The following is a 22834-nucleotide window of genomic DNA, read 5'->3' as shown; positions in this document are numbered from 1 at the left end:
TTATCCTCTCACAAATCCTCCACGGATAACCTGCCCAACATACTAGAGGCCTGCCTACATAGTTGCTGGATGCCAGTGCCATCACTAGACTATGCTGCTACCCTCTTGTGATAACACGATCTGAGTATCTGTCTCTCTGTCTATTCATTTTCATACTTTTGAGTGACATCAAAAACCGAACTTGCTCTTATTTCTTTACATTCGTTATCCTTGTTGTTCTTTATGTTAATTTCATGCAGTAATATTCTTTTATGTTCTTATTTCATAATTGTCCATTCATTATGGCACATGTTTGTTTCCAGCTATAAATGTTACTTGATTACTGGTCAGAGAATATCTGAGGGTATGACTGATAATATCTGTATTTTGCCTGCATCCTGAGTAGAGAGGTATCCCGGTATGGTAGCAGGCACTGCTGAGATTTTGAGTATGAGGGCTTGGGTTGAAATTAAATTTTCTGACTCCCTAGTCCAATATTTTTTTCTCTCTAATTCCTGCTCACTGCCTAAAGCTATGGTCTATGCTGAGGATAAAATCAATAGGTCTTTAGGTTAAAGAGTGGCCACATTTATATGGTAGCAGGGTTGATGGACATCATGGGAAAACACCTCGCTTGAAACATGAACGGTCTCAGTTTACTAATATATGATTTTCATCAAGCCATTGGTTCTTTCTGAGTCTCTGTAACTGGTTTTGAGTTAATAATACTTCTCATAAGTTTCGTATCTTTTTATAGATTATGAATGTGAGAGAGGCGTTAGTAGTAATGGATTGGACTTAGAGTCAGATATGTCTAGGACTGTATCTTGCAATTGGTAAATATTATCTTTGTTGTACTATGGTCAAACCATCAAACCTCATAGGGTCCCACGTGCAGATTAATTGTAGTTTTGCCTTGGTGCAAGCAATTTATATATTAGGAGAGCTGTAGGCCATTTTGGGAGGACGAGTACTTAACTTATTTAGGGCGGTTGTGCCAACTCCACAGAAACAATGTATTTAGTGAAGCAAAGATCAAACTTCTATTAGACAGAGTGGCACAGAAACATTTTGCTAGGATAGAGTTATACAGTCCTAGTTCTGAGTCTCTTCTTTCTTTTATATTTAAAGAATTCAAGGCAGTTCTATTGTTTTTGAAATTCAATTTTTCTTTGATTAACAAGCATTTATTTTTTTTTTCTTCTTCCCACTCTCCCTGCCTAGTGGAAAATATAAGAAAAACAAAAACTTCCTAAAAATATGCATGGTCAAGTAAAAAACAAACACACACCAAATTTCCTCTTTTATCGTGCACCCATCCTCTCTCTGTCAGGAGGCGAGTAGAGTACTTCATCATCAATCTTCTAGAATCATGACTGCTTATCACATTGATGAGAGTTGTCAAGTTTCTTTCTCAACTTCCTCTACTTACTTTGGTCTGCATCAGTGGATATAAGTTTTGACAGGTTTCTTTGATAGTATCTTTTTTATCACCCATTGCTTAGCAGCACATAATAATAGTTTCTAACTCATTGCCACTACAAAAAAAGAGATGAGAAAGAAATGATAGAGTCTGAATACAGACTGAAGTATATATTCTTTTCCTTCCTCCTTCCCTTTCTCTCTGTCATTTGTCTTCTTTCACAAGTTATATTTTACAGTAAGATTGTTTAACATATCAGGAAGGGGAGAGAAGAGGTAGGAGGGAGGGATAGAATTTAGAGTTCAGAATTTTAAAAAATGTTAAAAAAATTTTAATGTAATTAGGGAAAATAAAATATTATAGAAAAAGAATATTACTATTCCAAGGCTTCACTATTCTTGTTTTTAAAAACATATGCCTTGTTACTCCATATTACTTCCCTGTTAATTTTTCTTTCAGTTTAGGCAATTAAAATCCTTATTGAAAATTAAATTTCTCCTTGCTGCAACATTTACAAGAAAATAACAGCATAACAACTGTAAATATTCACAGAACAAACTGGCTTAAATGATAAATTTATATTGTAGGAAGAAAGTTAAACCAACTTTCAGCTCTAGGTATTGCTTACAAAACAGGTATTTTGGATTTTAAAAGTCAGTAAATCGATAAGTCCTTGAGAGCATAGAAAGAAAATTCTACCAAACTGAAGTCAGAATGGCTCTATGAGTTCTCTTGAGCCTTTTAATAATTAACCATGTTCAACCATACTACCTGATGTATTTCTCCATGAAGTGTTTTTGAAATTCTGATCGAAACATATCATTTATAAATCGTTTTCCTAGTCAGCTCACTTGTGCGTTTAGCACACTTCTTAAAGCTATCACCATCCTTCCTTCTCTTTGCTCTGAAGGTAGCTTGAGGCTGGAATAGATCAGTAAGTTTAAGGTGTTTCCACTCTGAAGATTTTCCATCTGCATCCTTTCTTCTTCAGTCTTTTGTTCTTATTCCTTCCAGGATTACTCCTTGGTTCTTCCTTATTAAAGTTTTTTCTAACTCTGCCAGTGGAGCTGCAGTAACACCATCATCCCTTTATCTAAACCATTTCCCATCTTCAGTTTCCTTATTTCTTAGGGACTCCCAGGCCTCACAGTTTGCTGCACTTCTCTGATCCACCCAAAACTTTGCAGACACAGCCGACAAGGTTGGATGCTCTCTAGTTGAAGGATCCTGATTTGTTTCTTTTGCAGCAGCTCTCTTATAGTTCTTTCCTGAAATCCCAGTTCAGAATCTCTCTAGGAGCATGTGGAACAGTTTGTATTGAAACATGTAAGAAGTTATATCTCTGCTTCAATCATGCTCACAGAAATCTGACTGAAATCATCTCATCATTTTCCTCTTCTACCTCTTGCAGGCTCAAGGATAAACCTTAGTACTCTAATCATCTTGTAATATGCCCCCTCTCCAATATCTGGCCAACATCATTCTTCCTCTTCCTGCTCACAACTCATTCTTTCCATGTTAATTCTACATATTTAATAATAGCAGCAGTTCTTTGAGAAGCCAATTCAAGAAAACTATACATTTCAGATGGGTATTGCTCTGGAATTTCCTGTCCTACTTTCAACTTTATCTGTATATAACACATACCATTATAGCTAGGATAAGAACCTTGCTAATTCTCTTTTTATCTTAAAGAAAGAAGGAAACACATCCATACATGGTGAACAGTGCCCAGTCAATCTCATTTAAATGAGTAACCGTTTATATGCTATGCTACATCATTTAACATTAATTTAAAAAAAATCTGTTCTCCTGGTACTGAGAATGTGATCTTAATGGCAGACTTTGTTTTCCAAGGAGCACTCTAGCTCAGAGAAAGTCATTACAACCTGACTTTTAGGTGATGAATTATTTAGTCATAGGGACCCAGGAAAGAAAGAAAACCACAAAGTGATCTTTTCAGGGCAGCCCCTTTTAAGTTATACAGTGCTTGGGGCAAGGTGACAGAAAAGCATGCTTAGAAGCCATTCTAAGCCTTCTTTCCTCCAAGCTTTTCTCACCCCCCCCCCATCTCCACTATTTTTAGCTGCGGTCCTCAACTCATACTTGGCTGAGAAAAGAGGGGCTCATGGCTGTCAATGAGGTTCCCTCTGATTATCTCAATCCCCTGCTCAGTAACCTTCAGTGACTTTACCAAACATGTACATTTCCAACTTTGAAAGTCTTTCACATCCCGACTCCAGCCTGTCTCCCTAACTTTATCATACATCGCTCCCTTTCCCATAATCTGTAGTCCAACCAGAGTGGCCTTTTAGCTTTTTCTCCTATTTTTTTTCTCTATGCCAAGGCACTCAGCTGCCCTTCATGCCTTAGCTGTCCCCACTTCTTCCCTCTGCTGTGTAGCATCTCTTCTAGCTTTCAAGACTGTTCAAAGGCTGCCTCGCACCTTCTCCATCATACCTTTCCTGATCCCTAGCTCCCCTCCTGCTTTACTTCTTGCATATAGTTGATCTTGTATATATTTTGTATAAACTTTTATATATATACATATATGTATATATGTATATATATATATATATATACATAATGATTTAATAATAATGAATAAATTTAAGCTCTTCAAAGTCTGAGACTTTCATTTTTGTGTTTTGTTGTCAATATTTGCCATAGGGCCTTGCACAGAGTATGTAATAAATGCTGGTTAATTGCTTATCCCCTATTCTATGTCTCAAAGTCTCTGAACATTTCCCCTCTTTTTCTGCTTACTTTAGATACAGAAATGGTCCATCTGCTTGCCTGAGCCAACTCCACCATATGTATGCTTGATCCATCTCTCCCCATCTTCTCTTGTGTATTGTCCCCATAATGCCCTATTCTTGTGCTCTTGCTATCATTATCAAAATAGAAAAAAAAACCTGCTTACATTCATTGCTTATACCTTTTGTCTCGCTTTCCAACCTCTTGTAGCATGCTTTCCAGTCTTATCACCAGATTGATCCTATTCTCTCCAAGGTTACTGATAAATGATTTCATTTCAAAACATGTTTTATTGCTCTCTTATTTTTATATAATTTCCCAATATAGCCCTCTAACTTTCCCACTCAGAGATCCATTCTTATTATTAGGAATAAAAAAAAATCAAGTGGGGAAAACTGCTTAGTGAAACTAACTAACACATCAATAAAATCCAACAGTGTATGCTATGTTCCACCTTTACATTCATCTCCATCTCTACAGAGAAGTGAAGGGCTGTTCAGTGCCAGGCTTGCGTATTTTAATTATACTTCATTGAATTTTGAGGCAGCTAAGTGCTCCATTGGCTATGTGACTCTAGGCCAGTCACTTAGCTTCTGTCTCCATTGCTTTCTTCATCTATAAAATGAAGATAATGATATCACTGACCTCAGAGTTGTAAGATTCAAATGAGATCATCTTTGTCATAGGCTTAGAACAGTGCTCAAAATATAATGACTGTTTCCTACTTCCTTCCCTTCCTTTCTAACTCTCCTTCATCCTTCCCTCCCTCCTTCCCTTTCTTCTTCCCTCCCTCCCTCTCTCCCTCCCTTTCTCTTTCCCTTCCTTCTTTCCTTCCTCCTTCCCTCCCTCCCTCCCTTCCTTCCTGTATTGTTGTCCCATTTCTGATTGCTTCACTTTCTATCAGTATATATGCATCTTCTTATAATATTCATATTTTCCTCTTTTCACATTGCATTAGTATTTCATTATATTTAAGGACTGCAGTTTATGGACCTATTCTCCAGTCAGGGAGTATCTATCTTATTTCCCATTTATTGCTATTTCTCAAGTACTGTAAAAAATATTTTGCTGTTTGTGGGGTGTTTGTTTGTGTTTCCCTTTCTTGTAGTAGGCATTGAGATGATATAATGGACAAAGTCAGGGAGACTTCAGTCAGAGGCCAAATTTAGCCTCAGACAATTATTGCCTGTATGACCCTGGGCAAGCCACAACCTCTGGTTACTTCAGTTATCCTATGTATAAAATGGGGCTAATAATTACACCTACCACTCAGAATGTTGTGAAGATGAAATATCTATATAGCACTTAACACAGTGCCTGAAACACAGCAAACATTTAATAAATGCTTATTCTCTTCCTCTTCCTCCATAATATAATGCCACACTTACTAGCTATGTGACTGAGCAGATGATCTAACCTTTATCTGTCTCAGTTTCCTTTGTCTGCAAAATGGGGATGAAAATAGCATCCATCTCTCAGGATTGTGGTGGTAATGAAATATGACAATATTTGTAAAGATTTAGCATAGTGACCTTTTGACCCAGCATTGCTGTTATTGGGCTTATATCCCAAAGAAATACTAAAGAGTGGAAAGGGACCTGTATGTGCCAAAATGTTTGTGGCAGCCCTTTTTGTAGCTAGAAACTGGAAGATGAATGGATGTCCATCCATTGGAGAATGGTTGGGTAAATTGTGGCATATGAATGTTATGGAATATTCTTGTTCTGTAAGAAATGACCAACAGGAGGAATACAGAGAGGCTTGGAGAGACTTACATCCACTGATGCTGAGTGAAATGAATAGAACAAGAAGATCACTATACACTTCAACAACAATACTGTATGAAGATGTATTCTGATGGAAGTGGCTATCTTCAACATAAAGAAGATCCAACTCACTTCCAGCTGATCAATGATGGACAGAAAGAACTACACCCAGAGAAGGAACACTGGGAACTGAATGCAAATTGTTAGCACTACTGTCTATCTACCCAGGTTACTTATACCTTCGGAAGCTAATACTTAATGTGCAACAAGAAAATGGTATTTACACACATATATTGTATCTAGGTTATATTGTAACATATGTAAAATGTATGGGATTGCCTGTCATCGGGAGGAGGGTGTGGAGGGGGGTAATTTGGAAAAATGAATACAAGGGATAATATTATTTTAAAAATTACTCATGCATATATACTGTGGTAAAAAAATTCTAAATAAAATTTAAAAAAAAAGATTTAGCATAGTGCCTGCCACAGAGTAGGAGATAGAAAAATACTATTATTAATATAATGATTGTAGGATATGCCTAGCAGTAGACTCTTTGGGTCCAATATGTTCAGGGTATGAAGATTTAAATCCTCTTTTTAAAAGTATAATTCAAAATTGCTTCCATGAATGGGTAGTTCAATGCAAAAGTCCCCTAACAGTGTATTAATGTATCTGTCTTTTTGTAATCCATCCATAATTGATGATTCACTCATTTCATCATTTTGGCCAATTTGCTTGGTGTGATGTGAAACATCAAGCTTTTTAAAAAAAAAAAATTGCCATTATTAGTGATGTAGCATGGTCATTCACATGTCTATTACTAGTTTGTCATCCTTATTTTAAGAACTGTTGGTTCATATTCTTTGGTCATTTATCCATGGGGGGCTGGCTTTCACTGTGACATATTTGTCGTAGTTCCCTATGTTCTGACATCTCAGACTTCAGATACTTATTAATTGTATTTGGTGCCCAGATTTCTTCTTAATGGATTATTTCCCCATCATTTGTTATAGAAGCAGACATGGTAAGCAGTTGTTCTTATCTCCAGAGGATGAGAAAGAGGAAATGCCAAAAAGGACAGTTTGCTTAGGCATCAGAAAGGACTCTGGCTGCAAGTGTGATTAAAGATGGGGTTGATGTTTCATGGGGCACTGTTAGCATCTTTCTCCTCTCAACCATCTGTCTTGGATGCTTTAGTAATAGACCTTCATGAGGCACCTGTTGAGTTCCTTCTGGAACTCTGGTTCTCTGGCGATTTGTTTGCTGTCCTCTCTTGCTCAGCAAAAGGACTTGCCTCAGGTGCCTTACGCATGTGCTTGGTGTGATTGAAGAGAAAACACAGAGCAAACAGTTTGGAGGGAAGAAATTGAAGTGAGATCTTCAGGAAATTGAAGACGACCATATTGTGTTAGGTTGGTGGTATAAATGTGTGCTAGTCTTATGTTCCAGTGCATTTTCCTCATTCATAATCTTAGGAGGAGGGTTTGTAGTCTTCTGGGTTTTTTGGGTTGTGAAATTCATCTTCAGAGTTGTGAAAGTTCATGGAATTCTGCTCAGTGAAATGTACATATGGTGAGCCCACTAGCTTCATCTACAAGATGAAGAGAACCATATGCTTGCAGGCAGATACTCAGACACTCCAATAGATTTGTGATCTCATCGATGATCTGCAAAGGTATTTCCTTCAAAGATAAGCATCTCACCCTATATTTTCCCAGGCTTCTTATATAATTCTGGTCCACATTCTCCAATAAATGTGTAGGTCTGTCTGCTGGGAAGGAAATTCAGTGGTGAATTAAGGAGGACCCAGAAGGAGAAGTTATTAAAAGCCTAACAGGAAGGACCGGGGACAATTTCATTCAGCAGCCAGGTTTTTCTATTTCCCAGTATGAGATTAGGCAGCACATCCCGTTTTCAGGCTTCTGAGCAGCATTTCAATCTTATTTTTCTTTCTTTCTTGTTGTTTTTAGAGAAAGCCACAAACAAGTAAGCCCTTCAAACTCTGAAGATGATAATCTTTGACCTTTGCATGCTGCCACCTGGGCTGTTGAGCTCCCTCCTAAAATATAAAAAATTAACTGCGTTGTTAAAGCCAGTATTCTGGTGACATTTAGCTGTCGTTAGTAATTGGCTTAATGAACAGGTGTACAAGTCTATTAGTCATGCAGATGTTAATTTCAGAGTAACATGTGCTCCCTGGTTTGGGGGGTGCTTTTATAAACTCCAACCAGTAAGGTTTGTTCCTTAATTAGGGCCTCATTATAAGGTATTTGTGTGTGATTCCTGCCATTAGGAGCGTTAGTCTTGTTTGAATATGCTCTAAACTTCTGGAACACTTGTGGTAATGTCATCTCGATTACTTAAGGTACCACGTGGGTGTCACAATGAATCTCTCTTTCTGGAGGCTGCATTAGTTAGTGCACAGCTGTAGGCAATAGGGAAAGTCCAAATTTCACAGCTGTAGCAGCACATACTGTGACTGGTTCAAGTGAAAACCAATTTCTTCCTGCATATTGTATCAGCTTTTTCTTTATAAGCTTTGGTAAACAAATATGTTACTCTTCACCAAATAAACTGGAAAACAATTGAAAAGCAAAGCTTGCTTGCTTACTAGCTTTGTTGATCTGCTTTGCTATTCTGGCCTGGGCCTTGCCAGGTATGCCCAGGCAGTCGGCCTAAGCCTCCTTTAAATGGGAGAGGGGGAGATTTGTGCCCAGTGCCACAACTTGGACTCTGCCATCTTTAATTACAGGATCTTTCTAGTACCAACGTATTAAAACCTCTGGAACTTCTTGCACAGTTTCTCTACCCACTCTAGCTAGATACTTTGGGCCTGGCTCCATTTTTCGTTCTAAAGATCGATACACAGCGAGTGTTCCCTTTGTCTTCTGGGAGAAGAGAAAGGTCAAGAGTGGGAGAAAAGGGGGAGGCGATAGACAATTTCAGTTATTTGAAGGGCCTTTATCAAAGGAGGATTGCCTCCTTGGGCCCTGAGAGCAGATCTTGGAACAATGCTTTCGCGTTGCTAAGAGGCAATTTTGAGGGTAAGTTTCTAAGAATTGTTGTGGTTCACTCCCCTCTGACTCTTCACAATCTCATTTGTGTTTTCTTGGGAAAGATTCTGGAGTAGTGTGCCATTTTCTTCTCCAGCTCATTTTGCAGGTGAGGAAACTGAGGCAAATAGGGTGAAGTGGCTTGCCCAGCATCTCACAGCTAGCAGGAATCTGAGGTTGTATTTGAAATCAGGTCTTCCTGATTGCAGGCTCAACCCTCTATTCACTGAGCCATCAATTCCTAAGAATTAGAAGCACCTGAAAGTAGAAAAAGGGGGTCTTAGTCTGCTTTCTCTCCCTGGAGATATGGAAGCAAAAGCTGAAAGTTCTGATGTCTGGTAGGTTGTAGAGCAGATTTTTCTTTGGGGTGGCTTATCTATTCAGTGGCTCTTAAAGGTTTATCCTACTCTAAAGTTAGGGGGTATTACACATTTCACCAGTTTTTTTTTTCTGGTATCTGATGACACAGGGTAGATGTTTATTTATTGGAGTGTGTGTGTGTGTGTGTGTGTGTGTGTGTGTTTGTGTGTGTGTGTATATATATATATATATATATATATATATATATACACACACATGTATACACACACACACACACACACATATATATATGCTTTTATAACATACAGATTATACTCACCTGAGACGTTCTTCTTTCAGTGAATCACTGTTTTCTGTACATGAATGAAAAGTGGTGGTCTTTTCTTTTTCACAGACATGCATTATGTTATCTATAGAAATGGGGGGTATGTATATATACTTCTTCATAGGTAATTGATGTTTCACAAATATAATACTCAATTTTTTAATTACTCTTTCTCATAATGTGAAGAGGATCCTCTGATTTGGGTATTATGCATCCAAGCTATACCATGAAAAAATATCAGAATTCAGTTGAAAATTCAGTTGAATTATTGTTGAAAAAAAATCAATATTTTAAATTACACACTGGAGTCATGAATAATATTAATAGTTTCCCCGGCTACTAGGGCTTTTACTTCTGAGATTTCCTTCCATCAACATGGCGCCAATCTGTGCCAAACTTTTGACTTTTTTTCTCCATCATTGGAATGATTGCTTGCAGGGCAGGGACTGTTTTGGCCTTTGATTGTATCCCCATAGATTAACACAGTTCCTGACCCATAGTATAAGCTTAATAAATGTTTATTGTCTGGGTGACTAACAAAAATATTTAAAAGAAAAGGCCATCAGTTTAAGTCATAACAGTATGGATTTTCAATATAGCAGCAACCGATTTCACTTTTTACACAAAATGGATTAACTTAATGGGCTACACACTTTTGATTATAATATATAGTTTAGCATCAGAAAGGACCTCATAATAACCTCATGATCACTGTCCAAAAGGTTTTCTAAGTGTGATCCCTGGGGGCCCTCACACCCTTTCCTTGAGCACAATGCTGTTATCATAATAATAGTAAGATTTTTTTTGATTTTCAATAAAGTAAACATTGATGAAAACTCCTTGAGGTCTTCAATCATTTTTAAGATTGTAAAGGAATCCTGAGACACTTTTTTTTTTTTTTTTTTTTTTTTTTAATTTTTTATTTTATTTTATAATTATAACATTTTTTGACAGTACATATATATGCATGGGTAATTTTTTACAACATTATCCCTTGCACTTACTTCTATTCAGATTTTTTCCCTTCCTCCCCCAACCCCCTCCCCCTGATGGCAAGCAGTCTTATATATGTTAAATATATTACAGTATAATTTAGATACAATATATGTGTGTAGAACCGAATTTTTTGTTGCACAGGAAGAATTGGATTCAGAAGGTAAAAATAACAGTTTACATTCATTTCCCAGTCCTTTTCTGGATGTAGCTGGTTCTGTCCATCATTAATCAATTGGAATTGGATTAGCTCTTCTCTATGTTGAAGAAATCCACTTCCATCAGCATACATCCTCGTACAGTATCATTGTTGAAGTGTATAATGATCTTCTGGTTCTGCTCGTTTCACTCAGCATCAGTTGATGTAAGTCTCTCCAAGCCTCTCTGTATTTCTCCTGTTGGTCATTTCTTATAGAACAATAATATTCCATAACATTCATATACCATAGTTTACCCAACCATTCTCCAATTGATGGACATCCATTCATCTTCCAGCTTCTAGCCACTATGAAAAGGGCTGCCACAAACATTTTGGCACATACAGGACCCTTTCCCTTCTCTAGTAGTTCCTTGGGGTATAAGCCCAGTAGTAGTATGGCTGGGTCAAAGGGTATGCACATTTTGATAACTTTTTGGGCATAATTCCAGATTGCTCTCCAGAATGGTTGGATTCTTTCACAACTCCACCAACAATGCATCAGTGTCCCAGTTTTCCCACAGCCCCTCCAACATTCATCGTTATTTGTTCCTGTCATTTTAGCCAATCTGACAGGTGTGTAATGATACCTCAGAGTTGTCTTAATTTGCATTTCTCTGATCAATAGTGATTTGGAACACTCTTTCATATGAGTGGAAATAGTTTTAATTTCATCATCTGAAAATTGTCTGTTCATATCCTTTGACCATTTATCAATTGGAGAATGGCTTGATTTCTTATAAATTAAAGTCAATTCTCTGTATATTTTGGAGATGAGGCCTTTATCAGAACCTTTAACTGTAAAAATTTTTTCCCAATTTGTTACTTCCCTTCTAATCTTGTTTGCATTAGTTTTGTTTGTGCAGAAACTTTTTAATTTGGTGTAATCAAAATGTTCTATTTTGTGATCAATAATGGTCTCTAGTTCTCCCTTGGACACAAACTCCTTCCTCCTCCACAAGTCTGAGAGGTAAACCATCCCATGTTCCTCCAATTTATTTATGATTTCGTTCTTTATGCCTAAATCTTGGACCCATTTTGATCTAATCTTAGTATGTGGTGTTAAATGTGGGTCCATGCCTAGTTTCTGCCATACTAATTTCCAGTTTTCCCAGCAGTTTTTGTTAAATAATGAATTCTTATCCCAAAATTTGGGATCTTTGGGTTTGTCAAAGATTAGATTGCTATTTTTATTCACTATCTTGTCCTGTGAACCTAACCTATGCCACTGATCAACTAGTCTATTTCTTAGCCAATACCAAATGGTTTTGGTGACTGTTGCTTTATAATATAGCTTTAAATCAGGTACACTTAGACCACCTTCCTCTGACTTTTTTTTCATTAGTTCCCTTGCAATTCTCGACCTTTTATTCTTCCATATGAATTTTGTTGTTATTTTTTCTAGGTCATTAAAATAGTTTCTTGGGAGTCTGATTGGTATAGCACTAAATAAATAGATTAGTTTGGGGAGTATTGTCATCTTTATTATATTCGCTCGGCCTATCCAAGAACATTGAATGTCTTTCTAATTATTTAAATCTGACTTTATTTTTGTGGCAAGTGTTTTGTAATTTTGCTCATATAATTCCTGACTCTCCTTTGGTAGATATATTCCCAAATATTTGATACTATCGACTGTTATTTTGAATGGAATTTCTCTTTGTATCTCTTGCTGTTGGATTGTGTTGGTAATGTATAAAAATCCTGAGGATTTATGTGGATTTATTTTGTATCCTGCGACTTTGCTAAAATTCTGAATTATTTCTAATAGCTTTTTAGCAGAGTCTTTGGGGTTCTCTAAGTATACCATCATGTCATCTGCGAAAAGTGACAATTTGATTTCTTCATTTCCTACTCTAATTCCTTGGATCTCTTTCTCGGCTCTTATTGCCAAGGCTAGAGTTTCTAGTACTATATTGAATAGTAATGGTGATAGTGGGCAACCTTGTTTCACTCCTGATCTTACAGGGAAAGGTTCTAGTTTATCACCATTACATATGATGTTTACTGAAGGTTTTAAATATATGCTCCTTATTATTTTAAGGAATAGTCCATTTATTCCTATACTCTCAAGCGTTTTTAGTAGGAATGGATGTTGGATTTTATCAAATGCCTTTTCTGCATCTATTGAGATGATCATATGGTTTTTATTAATTTGATTATTAATATGGTCAATTATACTAATAGTTTTCCTAATATTAAACCATCCCTGCATTCCTGGTATAAATCCCACTTGGTCATAGTGTATTATCCTGGGGATGATTTTCTGAAGTCTATTTGCTAATATCTTATTTAAGATTTTAGCATCAATATTCATTAAGGAAATTGGTCTATAGTTTTCTTTCTCAGTTTTCGATCTACCTGGTTTAGGTATCAGTACCATGTCTGTGTCATAGAAGGAATTTGGTAGGACTCCTTCAATCCCTATTTTTTCAAATAGTTTACATAGCATTGGAGTTAGTTGTTCTTTAAATGTTTGGTAGAATTCACCTGTAAATCCATCTGGTCCTGGGGACTTTTTCTTAGGAAGTTGGTTAATAGCTTGGTCTATTTCTTTTTCTGAGATGGGACTATTTAAACTACTTACTTCTTCCTCTGTTAATCTGGGCAAGCTATATTTTTGAAGGTATTCTTCCATTTCATTTAAGTTATCGAATTTATCGGCATAAAGTTGAGCAAAGTAGCTCCTAACTATTGTTCTAATTTCCTCTTCATTAGTGGTGAGTTCACCCTTTTCATTTTCAAGACTATCAATTTGCTTTTTCTCTTTCCTTTTTTTAATCAGGTTTACTAAGGGTTTGTCTATTTTGTTGGTTTTTTCATAAAACCAACTCTTAGTTTTATTAATTAATTCAATAGTTTTTTTACTTTCAATTTTATTAATCTCACCTTTTATTTTTTGAATTTCAAGTTTTGTGTTTGTCTGGGGGTTTTTAATTTGTTCCTTTTCTAGCAATTTTAGTTGTAAACCCAATTCGTTGGCCCTCTCTTTCTCTATTTTATGCAGGTAGGCCTGTAGAGATATAAAACTTCCCCTAATTACTGCTTTGGCTGTATCCCACACATTTTGGTATGATGTCTCATTATTGTCATTTTCTTGGGTGAAGTTATTAATTATGTCTATGATTTGCTGTTTTACCCAATCATTCTTTAGTATAAGATTATTTAGTTTCCAATTATTTTTTGGTCTATTTTCCCCTGGCTTTTTATTAAATGTTATTTTGATTGCATTATGGTCTGAAAAGGATGCATTTACTATTTCTGCCTTACTGCATTTGATTTTGAGGTTTTTATGCCCTAGTATATGATCAATTTTTGTATAGGTTCCATGAACTGCTGAGAAGAAAGTATATTCCTTTCTGTCTCCATTTAGCTTTCGCCAAAGATCTATCATATCAAACTTTTCTAGTATTCTATTTACCTCTTTGACTTCTTTCTTATTTATTTTGTGGTTTGATTTATCTAATTCTGAGAGTGCAAGGTTGAGATCTCCCGCTATTATAGTTTTGCTATCTATTTCCTCTTGCAGCTCTCTTAATTTCTCTTTTAAGAATTTAGATGCTGCACCACTTGGTGCATACATGTTTAATATTGATACTGCTTCACTATTGATGCTTCCCTTTAGCAGGATATAATGCCCTTCCTTATCTCTTTTAATTAGATCAATTTTTGTTTTTGCTTGATCTGAGATGAGGATGGCTACTCCTGCTTTTTTGGTTTTGCCTGAAGCATAATAGATTCTGCTCCACCCTTTTACTTTTAGTTTGAATGTCTCATCCTGTTTCAGGTGTGTTTCCTGTAAACAACATATAGTAGGATTCTGACTTTTAATCCAGTCTGCTAACTGCTTCCTCTTTATGAGGCAGTTTGCCCCATTCACATTTATGGTTAGAAGGACTAATTCTATATTGCTTGCCATCCTATTAACCCCTGCTTATGCTTTTCCCCTTTCCTTCCCTTTTACCCTCCTATCCAGTATTAAACTGGTAAACACCACTTGCTTTTCACAGCCCTCCCTTTTTAGGATCCCTCCCCCACCTTAAAGATCCTCCCCTTATTTTACCCCTTTTCCTCGAAATTACTGTATTCCCTTCCCCTTAGCTTACTCCTTCCCTTTCACTTTTCAATGAAGTGGAAGAAGTTTCACCATAAATCGAATATGTCTATTGATACACGCTATGTTCATCTCCCTCCTTTCTTTCTCTCAGATATAATAGGTTACCTTTGCCTCTTCATGAGATGTAGTACCACCACTTTGTACTTTTTTATGATATAATCTCCTTTCCACCTCTATTTTCTAAGACAAATTGTACATATGTTCTTTACATATTTTTTTGACAGAAGTATAGTTCTCAAGGTTTCTTTTTACCTTTTTTAGAAGTCTCTTGAGTTCTGTATTTGAAGATCAAACCTCTTATGTAGGTCTGGTTTTTTCATCAAAAATAGATGGAATTCATTTATTTCGTTAAATGTCCATCTTCTTCCCTGGAAAACGATGCTCATTCTTGCTGGGTAAGTTATTCTTGGCTGCATACCAAGTTCCTTAGCCTTTCGGAATATCATGTTCCAGGCCCTGCGTTCTTTTAATGTGGACGCTGCTAGATCCTGTGTTATCCTTATTGTGGATCCTCCATATCTGAATTGTTTTTTTCTAGCAGCTTCCAATATCTTTTCCTTTGTCTGATGGTTCTTGAACTTGGCCACTATATTTCTTGGCGTTTTGATTTTAGGGTCCCTTTCAGTAGGTGATCGATGAATTTTCTCAATGTCTATTTTACCCTCTCTTTCCAAAACGTCTGGGCAGTTCTCTTTGATAATTTCCTCGAAAATGGTGTCCAAGCTCTTTTTTTCCTCCCATTTTTCAGGGAGTCCGATTATTCTCAAATTGTCTCTCCTGGATCTGTTTTCCAGGTCTGTTGTCTTTCTGGTAAGGTACTTGACAGTCTTTTCAATTGTCTCATTTCTCTGGTTTTGCTTGACTCCCTCTTGGTTTCTCCTTGAGTCATTCATTTCTACTTGTTCCAGTCTAATTTTCAATGATGTATTTTCTTCACTCACTTTTTTTATATCTCTTTGTAATTGTCCAATTGAGTTTTTATCTTCTATGGAATTTTTTTCCATTTTATCCATTTTATTTTTTAGAGAGCTGATTTCTTTTTCCAGCTCACTAATCCTGTTTTCCTTGGAGTTGTTTACCTTTTCCAGCTCACTAATCTTGTTTCTCAATGATTTGATTTCTTTATCCATTCTGTCTTTGAATGCATGGGATGACTTCTCCAGGCTCTCTTGCCAAGCTTCCCTTTCCTTTTCCCATTTCTCTTCCAGCTCTCTTGTGAGAGCCTTTTTTATTTCCTCTATGAGGTTCTTTTGTATTGAGGAGCAGCTTATATCCCTCCCAGGGGATACATCTGGGGACATTCTGTTCCTAGTCTCCTCAGCATTTGAAGTCTGCTCCCTCTCCACACAAAAGCTGTCAATGGTTAGAGCCCTTTTGAATTTTTTATTCATTTTGTCAGAATCAAAGAAAACAAACTGACAAGAGAAACAATTGGTCTGTTTTGCGGGGGATAGGGCTGGATGTTATTAATGGGCTTCCTCTACAGACTGGGGATAGGGCAGCAGAGAGCCACTAACAGAACAGCAATGACTGTACTGAGTCTGCGCTCTGAGGCTCCGAGAACGCACCGAGTCAGTCCAGGTGGGGGTTGGGGGTGGCCGGGCTCTGAGAGACGCTGGCTTTCTGGGGTTTTAATCTTCACCTCCGGTGTTTACACCCTCTCTGCTGCTCCTGGCTTGCTGCCAAGACGGAGCATCCACACTGGGGCAAAAGCCCTTTCGCAGAAACTGCAGAGATCACACCCCTCCCCCTCCGGTCTGAGCTGTGTGAGCTGCCTGTCTTGCTCTGGCTGTCTGCCCTCAGTCTGCGCCCAGTCTGATTGACCCTCCCCCGAACAAACACAGACCTTTTCTGGCGACTCTCAAGGATGTCTTCTCTTGGTGATAATTTGTGGATTTCTTTCTGGGTCAAGCATTAAGTCAGAGGCTTGTCATGAAGTAAGTTCTGAGAGAAAGCGAGGAGCTCAAGCAGCTGTCTGCCTCCACGCCGCCATCTTAGCCGGAAGTCCCTGAGACACTTTTCAGAGGGCAATCCTAGATCACAAAATTATAGAATCTGAGAGCTGGGAGAATCCTTAAGAATTGCTTTATTAAAAAATAAAGTGGGATTTAAACTTCAAAAAAAAAAGAATTCCTTTATTATCTACTCACCAAGTATTCTCTCAGTCTCTCTCTATAGAGTCCTAAGGGGAGGGGACCCTACCCTGGGAGTTAGCCTGCTGCACTTTGTAAACATTTTGTAGTTATGAACCTTTCCTGTGCATCAAGACTGAGGAGCAGCAAATTTTGGGACATAGAGTGTAGGATATAGCTTGACTACTTAGAGTCACAATACCTTCAGCCTTATCTTACTTTTAATGTATTTTGGTTGGTTCTGTGAGGAAGCAAGTTACATAATCTCTTAGTGACTTGGTGTTATGTCACAGTTCCTTTTTATTGTCCTGACTCATTTTCCTTAATTATCCTGACTCTGTCCTGCCTCGTTTTCCCTGCTTCTCACTTCTATTAAACCTCCCCTCCCTCTTCATCAGAATACTTAATAAGGATAAAAGATCTTGTGTTTTAGAATAACAGAATGCCTTTCTCCATTCCAACCTATTAGAATATCAGATACTGTCTTGTCAAGATGCCTCTCCCCCACTGATATATTGTTGGTGGAATTGTGAATACATCCAGCCATTCTGGAGAGCAATTTGGAACTATGCTCAAAAAGTTATCCAACTGTGCATACCCTTTAACCCAGCAGTGTTACTACTGGGCTTATATCACAAAGAGATCTTAAAGAAGGGAAAGGGAGCTGTATGTGCAAGAATGTTTGTGGCAGCCCTCTTTGTGGTGGCCAGAAACTGGAAAATGAATGGATGTCCATCAATTGGAGAATGGCTGAATAAATGGTCGTATATGAATATTATGGAATATTATTGTTCTGTAAGAAATGACCAGCAGGAGGAATACAGAGAGGCCTGGAGATACTTACATCAACTGATGCTGAGTGAAATGAGCAGGACCAGGAGATCATTATATATTTCAACAGCAATACTACATGATGATCAATTCTGATGGACGTGGCCCTCTTCAACAATGAGATGAACCAAATCAGTTCCAGTAGAGCAGTAATGAACTGAACCAGCTATGCCCAGTGAAAGAACTCTGGGAGATGACTATGAACATATGACATAGAATTCCCAATCCCTCTATTTTGGTCCGCCTGCATTTTTGATTTCCTTCACAGGCTAATGGTACACTATTTCAAAGTCTGATTCTTTTTGTACAGCAAAACAACTGTTTGGACATGTATACATATATTGTATTTAATTTATGCTTTAGCATATTTAATATGTATTGGTCAACCTGCCATCTGGGGAAAGGGGTGGGGGAAAGGAGGGGAAAAGTTGGAACAAAAAGTTTTGCAATTGTCAATGCTGATAAATTACTCATGCATATATCTTGTAAATAAATAGCTATAATAAAGATGCCTCTCCCCATGTCCTAGTGCCTCCCCCGATTATATCATCCCATTTGTGGTGGCTCACCCCACCCAGTCAGAGTCCCCTTCCCACTCTCTGCACCCGGACTCGGCCCCTGCCTCAGGACCACATTGTTTGCTGGATTCTTGGAGAAGATAGTCTCATTCAGCCCAGGGACCAAACCATGGATTCATTTAGTTCCAATATATCTCTCCCATTTTAATAAATTATTAAATACTCTCTAATCTCTATTTTTCTCAGTTTCTCTGGCATTACATTGGCAGCTCTAAGACTTTAAGCTGCATTTATCCATTGTACAGAGAGTTGCTTCCTTGGGAGTTTTGTACAGTAATGGAATAATAGAGCTGGGAATAGAGAGAAAGGAGAGGAGAGAAAGAAAGAGAAGAAGGGAGAACAAAAGAAGTTAAGCCTAAGTCTTTTAGTCTTCTGCTTTGTGTCCCTGGATCCAGGTAACTGAACTAGGAATCTTAGGCAATGAATGTTCTGTCTTACAATTTGTGATAGAGTCATCCAGGAAAGAGTCATATTTGATATCTACTCTACATTGGGATATTAAAAACACTAGAAGAAGCCTGGGAGAATAGTCTTGGAAGCTAAAAGAAAAGACCCTCCTAAGAAGCCCTGGGTATTCAGCTAAGTGGAGACCCAAGAGAATGATGCTTTAGAAAATCTATTGAATGGAACCATTTGGATGACTTTCTTATCAGCATAACACTTACTATCCATTTAAAAAAAATGTATTTCCTACCAGTATGATCATAGTTGTCATTGTCTTTAAATAGTGTTGATTTAAATACTCAAATTAGCACAATATGTTGGCTTCAACCCCCTTGGCTTTCTAGATTGCATTTGCATGAGGAAGCATCTCCTCAAAATATAGTCCTCATCCTTTAGAAGGATATGTGTTCTAGTAGTTATGCCGATAAGGAATAAAAATTCTCGTGTCGCCCATGTTTGGACAATAAAAACATCATGTTTATTTCCATCCAAATAGTTCACAATTTCCAAATTGGTCTGTGTCCAAAATTGTTTCTGTTTGTAGTGGAGAAACGTGAAAAGATAAACAACTCCGTAAAAATTTGTAGTCACTGTGGAACCTAGCATTTTTAACATATCACAGTTGTACTGCTATGGGGAGAAGTGTGATGTTTCAGTGCTAATCAGGACGCAGTCCCTCAAGTGTGAGGTGGCGATTTCCCAGGAAAGCATTTAGAAATAACAAATACTATTTCAAAAAATAGTAGCTCCTCATTTGGATAGTGCATTGAAAGTTTCTTGGCTATTGGAAAAGGTGAGTAGCTTCAATGACCTGTTGAATTGTTTTCAGCACTGGATTTCACTCATTGATTTCAGTTGTAATTTCAAAAATTTGATCTCAGGTTTCATTTCTTCAACCAAAATATTCCTTGCCCTCAAGGATTCCATTTTCTAACTGGGGACACCTAGATAAAGAAATTATCTAGGCAAGGTTCTGTAAGGGAGGAATGAACAGGGAGAGAAGGAAGTAAGAGAAACTTGAGTGACCAGGAACCCCTTCTGCAGAAAGTGAAATAGAAGCAGAGGTGAAGAGGGACACCATTTCAGGCATGAGGGAAGAGCCAGTGCAAACACATGGAGATGAAAGATGAAGCACCATTTTTGAGAAACAACCAGTAGTTCTGTGTAGCTGGATCCTATAGGTGTGGATGGGGATAAAGCATAAGAAGACAGCAAAGACTGAGTCTGAGGCCAAACTGACGACTTTATATTTGGCCCTGGGCATGTTTGGGAGCCACTGCAGTTCATTGTAGAGGGCAGCATGGTCAGCTCTGTAGACTTGAGGAAAAGGCTTTGGCACCTGTGATGGTGACTGAGGAGGAATGCTTTATCAGCAGGGAGGAATCTGAGGAAAAAGCAGCTGAGATTTTCATTAGGAAAGGAAATTTCCTTCTAGAATATCCCTCACAACAATAAAAGATTGCCTTTCCCTTAAACAAAGTTGATTGGCTTCTCTGAAGCTGGCAAGTCATCATTCTTTATGCTGGTTAGGCCTTCTTTGTTCTTGCACAACCAAAATATTTCTTTCCAAATAGTGTGTTGTAGTTCAGTTCTTCATATGCTAGATATTCAGGTTTATATTCAAAGGTAATTTATGCCTTCGAATGAATATTCTTCTGCTTGATTTCTTGCTGTAAAGTCTTGCTTTCCGAGTTCTGTGATGCTGCCTGTCAGTCTTTAGGGACCCAATTCCTACTCCCACTCCATAGCAGAGTGGAGTGAGTGCTGGGGGAGGCCAAAGCTTGGCTTGATTCAGGCTAGCCTCAATGGGGCTCAAGCCTAGCTTTCTTCCTCTGACAAGAGAGTTGGCCAAAGGAAATAATCTTAATGAACCCCGGTGACTTTTATGTAGCTCTTTAAGTTTGATAAAGTGCTTTACATAGGTTGTCTTATTTAAGCCCCCAAACCACTTCTGAGTTGGCTAGGCCAGGTTTGCAGACGAGAAAACAGAAACTTGGGAGTTCCAGTGATTTGCCTTTCATCACCCAGCTATTAAATATTAAAAGTTGGGATTTGAAGCCAAGTTCCCTTGCCTCTAATCCCCTCCTTACTAAAGGGAGATAGTAGATTTTCAGATACTTTATGTATATTCATAGTAATGCCAGTAATGGGATTATGAGACATAAGTCTTCTCTAATGTTGCCAGTAGACTCAGCAGTATTGAATTAGCACATTCCTAGCAGTTAATGTTATCTCTGCTTCAATATAATAATATTGAATGAATCAACCATATAGATTACAAAATGTTGTAAAAGGGGTATGCAGTGGCCACCACGTCCAGCCAAATTATCTGATTTTATTGCATATTAATTACAGTGATATTGTTGGTAATGGTAGTGATAATTAATGTTACACAATTAGTTAAGAAGCAACGATTGATTTTGGTTCTCTTTCACTTATCTGTTTTACTTAAGTGCTAGTATTTAATTTGCCTGGAAACCTCTAAACAGGTCTATATCTTTCTATTTCTCCTCCTCCTTGAACTAATGAAATAAACACATTTATTGATTGCAGAATGAACTTTATTAATGTAGTTAATATGGCTTACTCTAATATTGCAATTGTGTATTTTCAATTTTTTTCAGCTAAAAAGAACATCGATGTTCCAGAAGAAAAGAAAGTTGCTGCCAAGAAAAAAATTAAAGAACTGAGAATTTTGGATGGAAAAACTGCTCAGAATCTCTGTATGTAAATCATTGTTTGTGTTCCTTTACCCTCTTCCCCCATTTTTACTAAATTCTTTAAAGAAAAATGTGCATTCTTAATTTCTTCAAATATGAAATTATCAGCTCAATATTATGTTTTGCTTGTTTCCTTGAATATCCTTTTCTTCCAGCTAATTTTTGTCTATAGCTTTCCTGGGAGAAGGTATTTTCTCTTTTTTTAAGATCATTAAAAATTGGTTGCAATCATAGCTGATTTGTGATAAAATTGTTATACATATTAAATGATTCTGAAACGTTTCCTTTGGGAACTTTACCTTCACAATATTTGTCTTAGTTCTGCTGTCTTGTTTTATATTCTTTTCTATCTCTCTAAAAGGTATATACATGATCCCACTGAATAGATGTACTTTTTGCACAAAGATGGCAAATTTTCTGGTTTTTTTCTGTGCACACAGAGGATTCTGTATTCAAAATATAGTCTGATCTTTGAAACCTCTAGCTAGCCAGTTTACAGTTTGCAAAAGCAAATATGTAATTGATGTTCTTTATTGATGTATACATCCAAGTCTTTAATCTGGGATAATTTTCACTCTGGGGTCAAAACATGCTCAGTGGAATATATTTTGATCAATGGCTGGGTGGGTCATTTATGTATCAAAGTTTTTTTTTTTAATATAACAACAACTTTTTTTTTTTTTTACAATGACTGCAGTACTATATCAAGGTCCATTTCGTTAAAGATTATTATGCAGGGAATATGAGTTGCTGTGTGGGAGGATTCACTTGGATTCTCCCATTGACTGTATTAGAGATATTGGGACTGGGCCACACCACATCTAAGAAGTGTTTTTGTATGCCATTATTCAGCATGTAATTAGAAGTTTCTCATTAATAGTTCTAATGCTGATGCTTTTTATTGGCCCTTGAAACTTAACTTAGTAGTTCTTAAACTCTAATCTCAGGACCTGTTTAAATTCTAAAATATTACCGAGAATCCTCCAAAGAGTTTTTTTGTTTGTTTGTTTGTTTATATGAGTTATATCAATTAATATTTTTGGGTTAAAAATTAAAAGGTCTTAGTAATTTTGAAAATGATCTTGCCCTCCTGATATTTCAGGTATTATGCTTTGAGAAGCACTCCCCTAGATTACCTCGAAAATCAAGACCTTTTTTGATTTCCAAGCAAATGACTTACTCGCTTGACTAGTGCA

The 22834-nt window shown here is 37.2% G+C and overlaps 1 protein-coding gene across 5 annotated transcripts in view; it reads left to right on the top strand.

The window, feature by feature from the left end:
• The window catches only part of DIAPH2 (diaphanous related formin 2), an 865016-nt gene that overhangs the window by 331840 nt on the left and 510342 nt on the right, over nucleotides 1-22834 (top strand). For all 5 annotated transcript variants that reach the window (XM_074277738.1, XM_074277737.1, XM_074277736.1 and 2 more), the window contains one exon: nucleotides 21543-21641. In XM_074277738.1, coding sequence (XP_074133839.1) covers nucleotides 21543-21641 — 99 coding nt within the window. The remainder of the gene's footprint in view (nucleotides 1-21542; nucleotides 21642-22834) is intronic.

This window comes from Sminthopsis crassicaudata, chromosome X (genome assembly GCF_048593235.1).
Source record: "Sminthopsis crassicaudata isolate SCR6 chromosome X, ASM4859323v1, whole genome shotgun sequence".
Classification (NCBI taxonomy): Eukaryota; Metazoa; Chordata; class Mammalia; order Dasyuromorphia; family Dasyuridae; genus Sminthopsis; species Sminthopsis crassicaudata.
The sequence above is the reverse complement of the archived record's forward strand: the minus strand, read 5'-3'. Positions and strand labels throughout refer to the sequence as shown.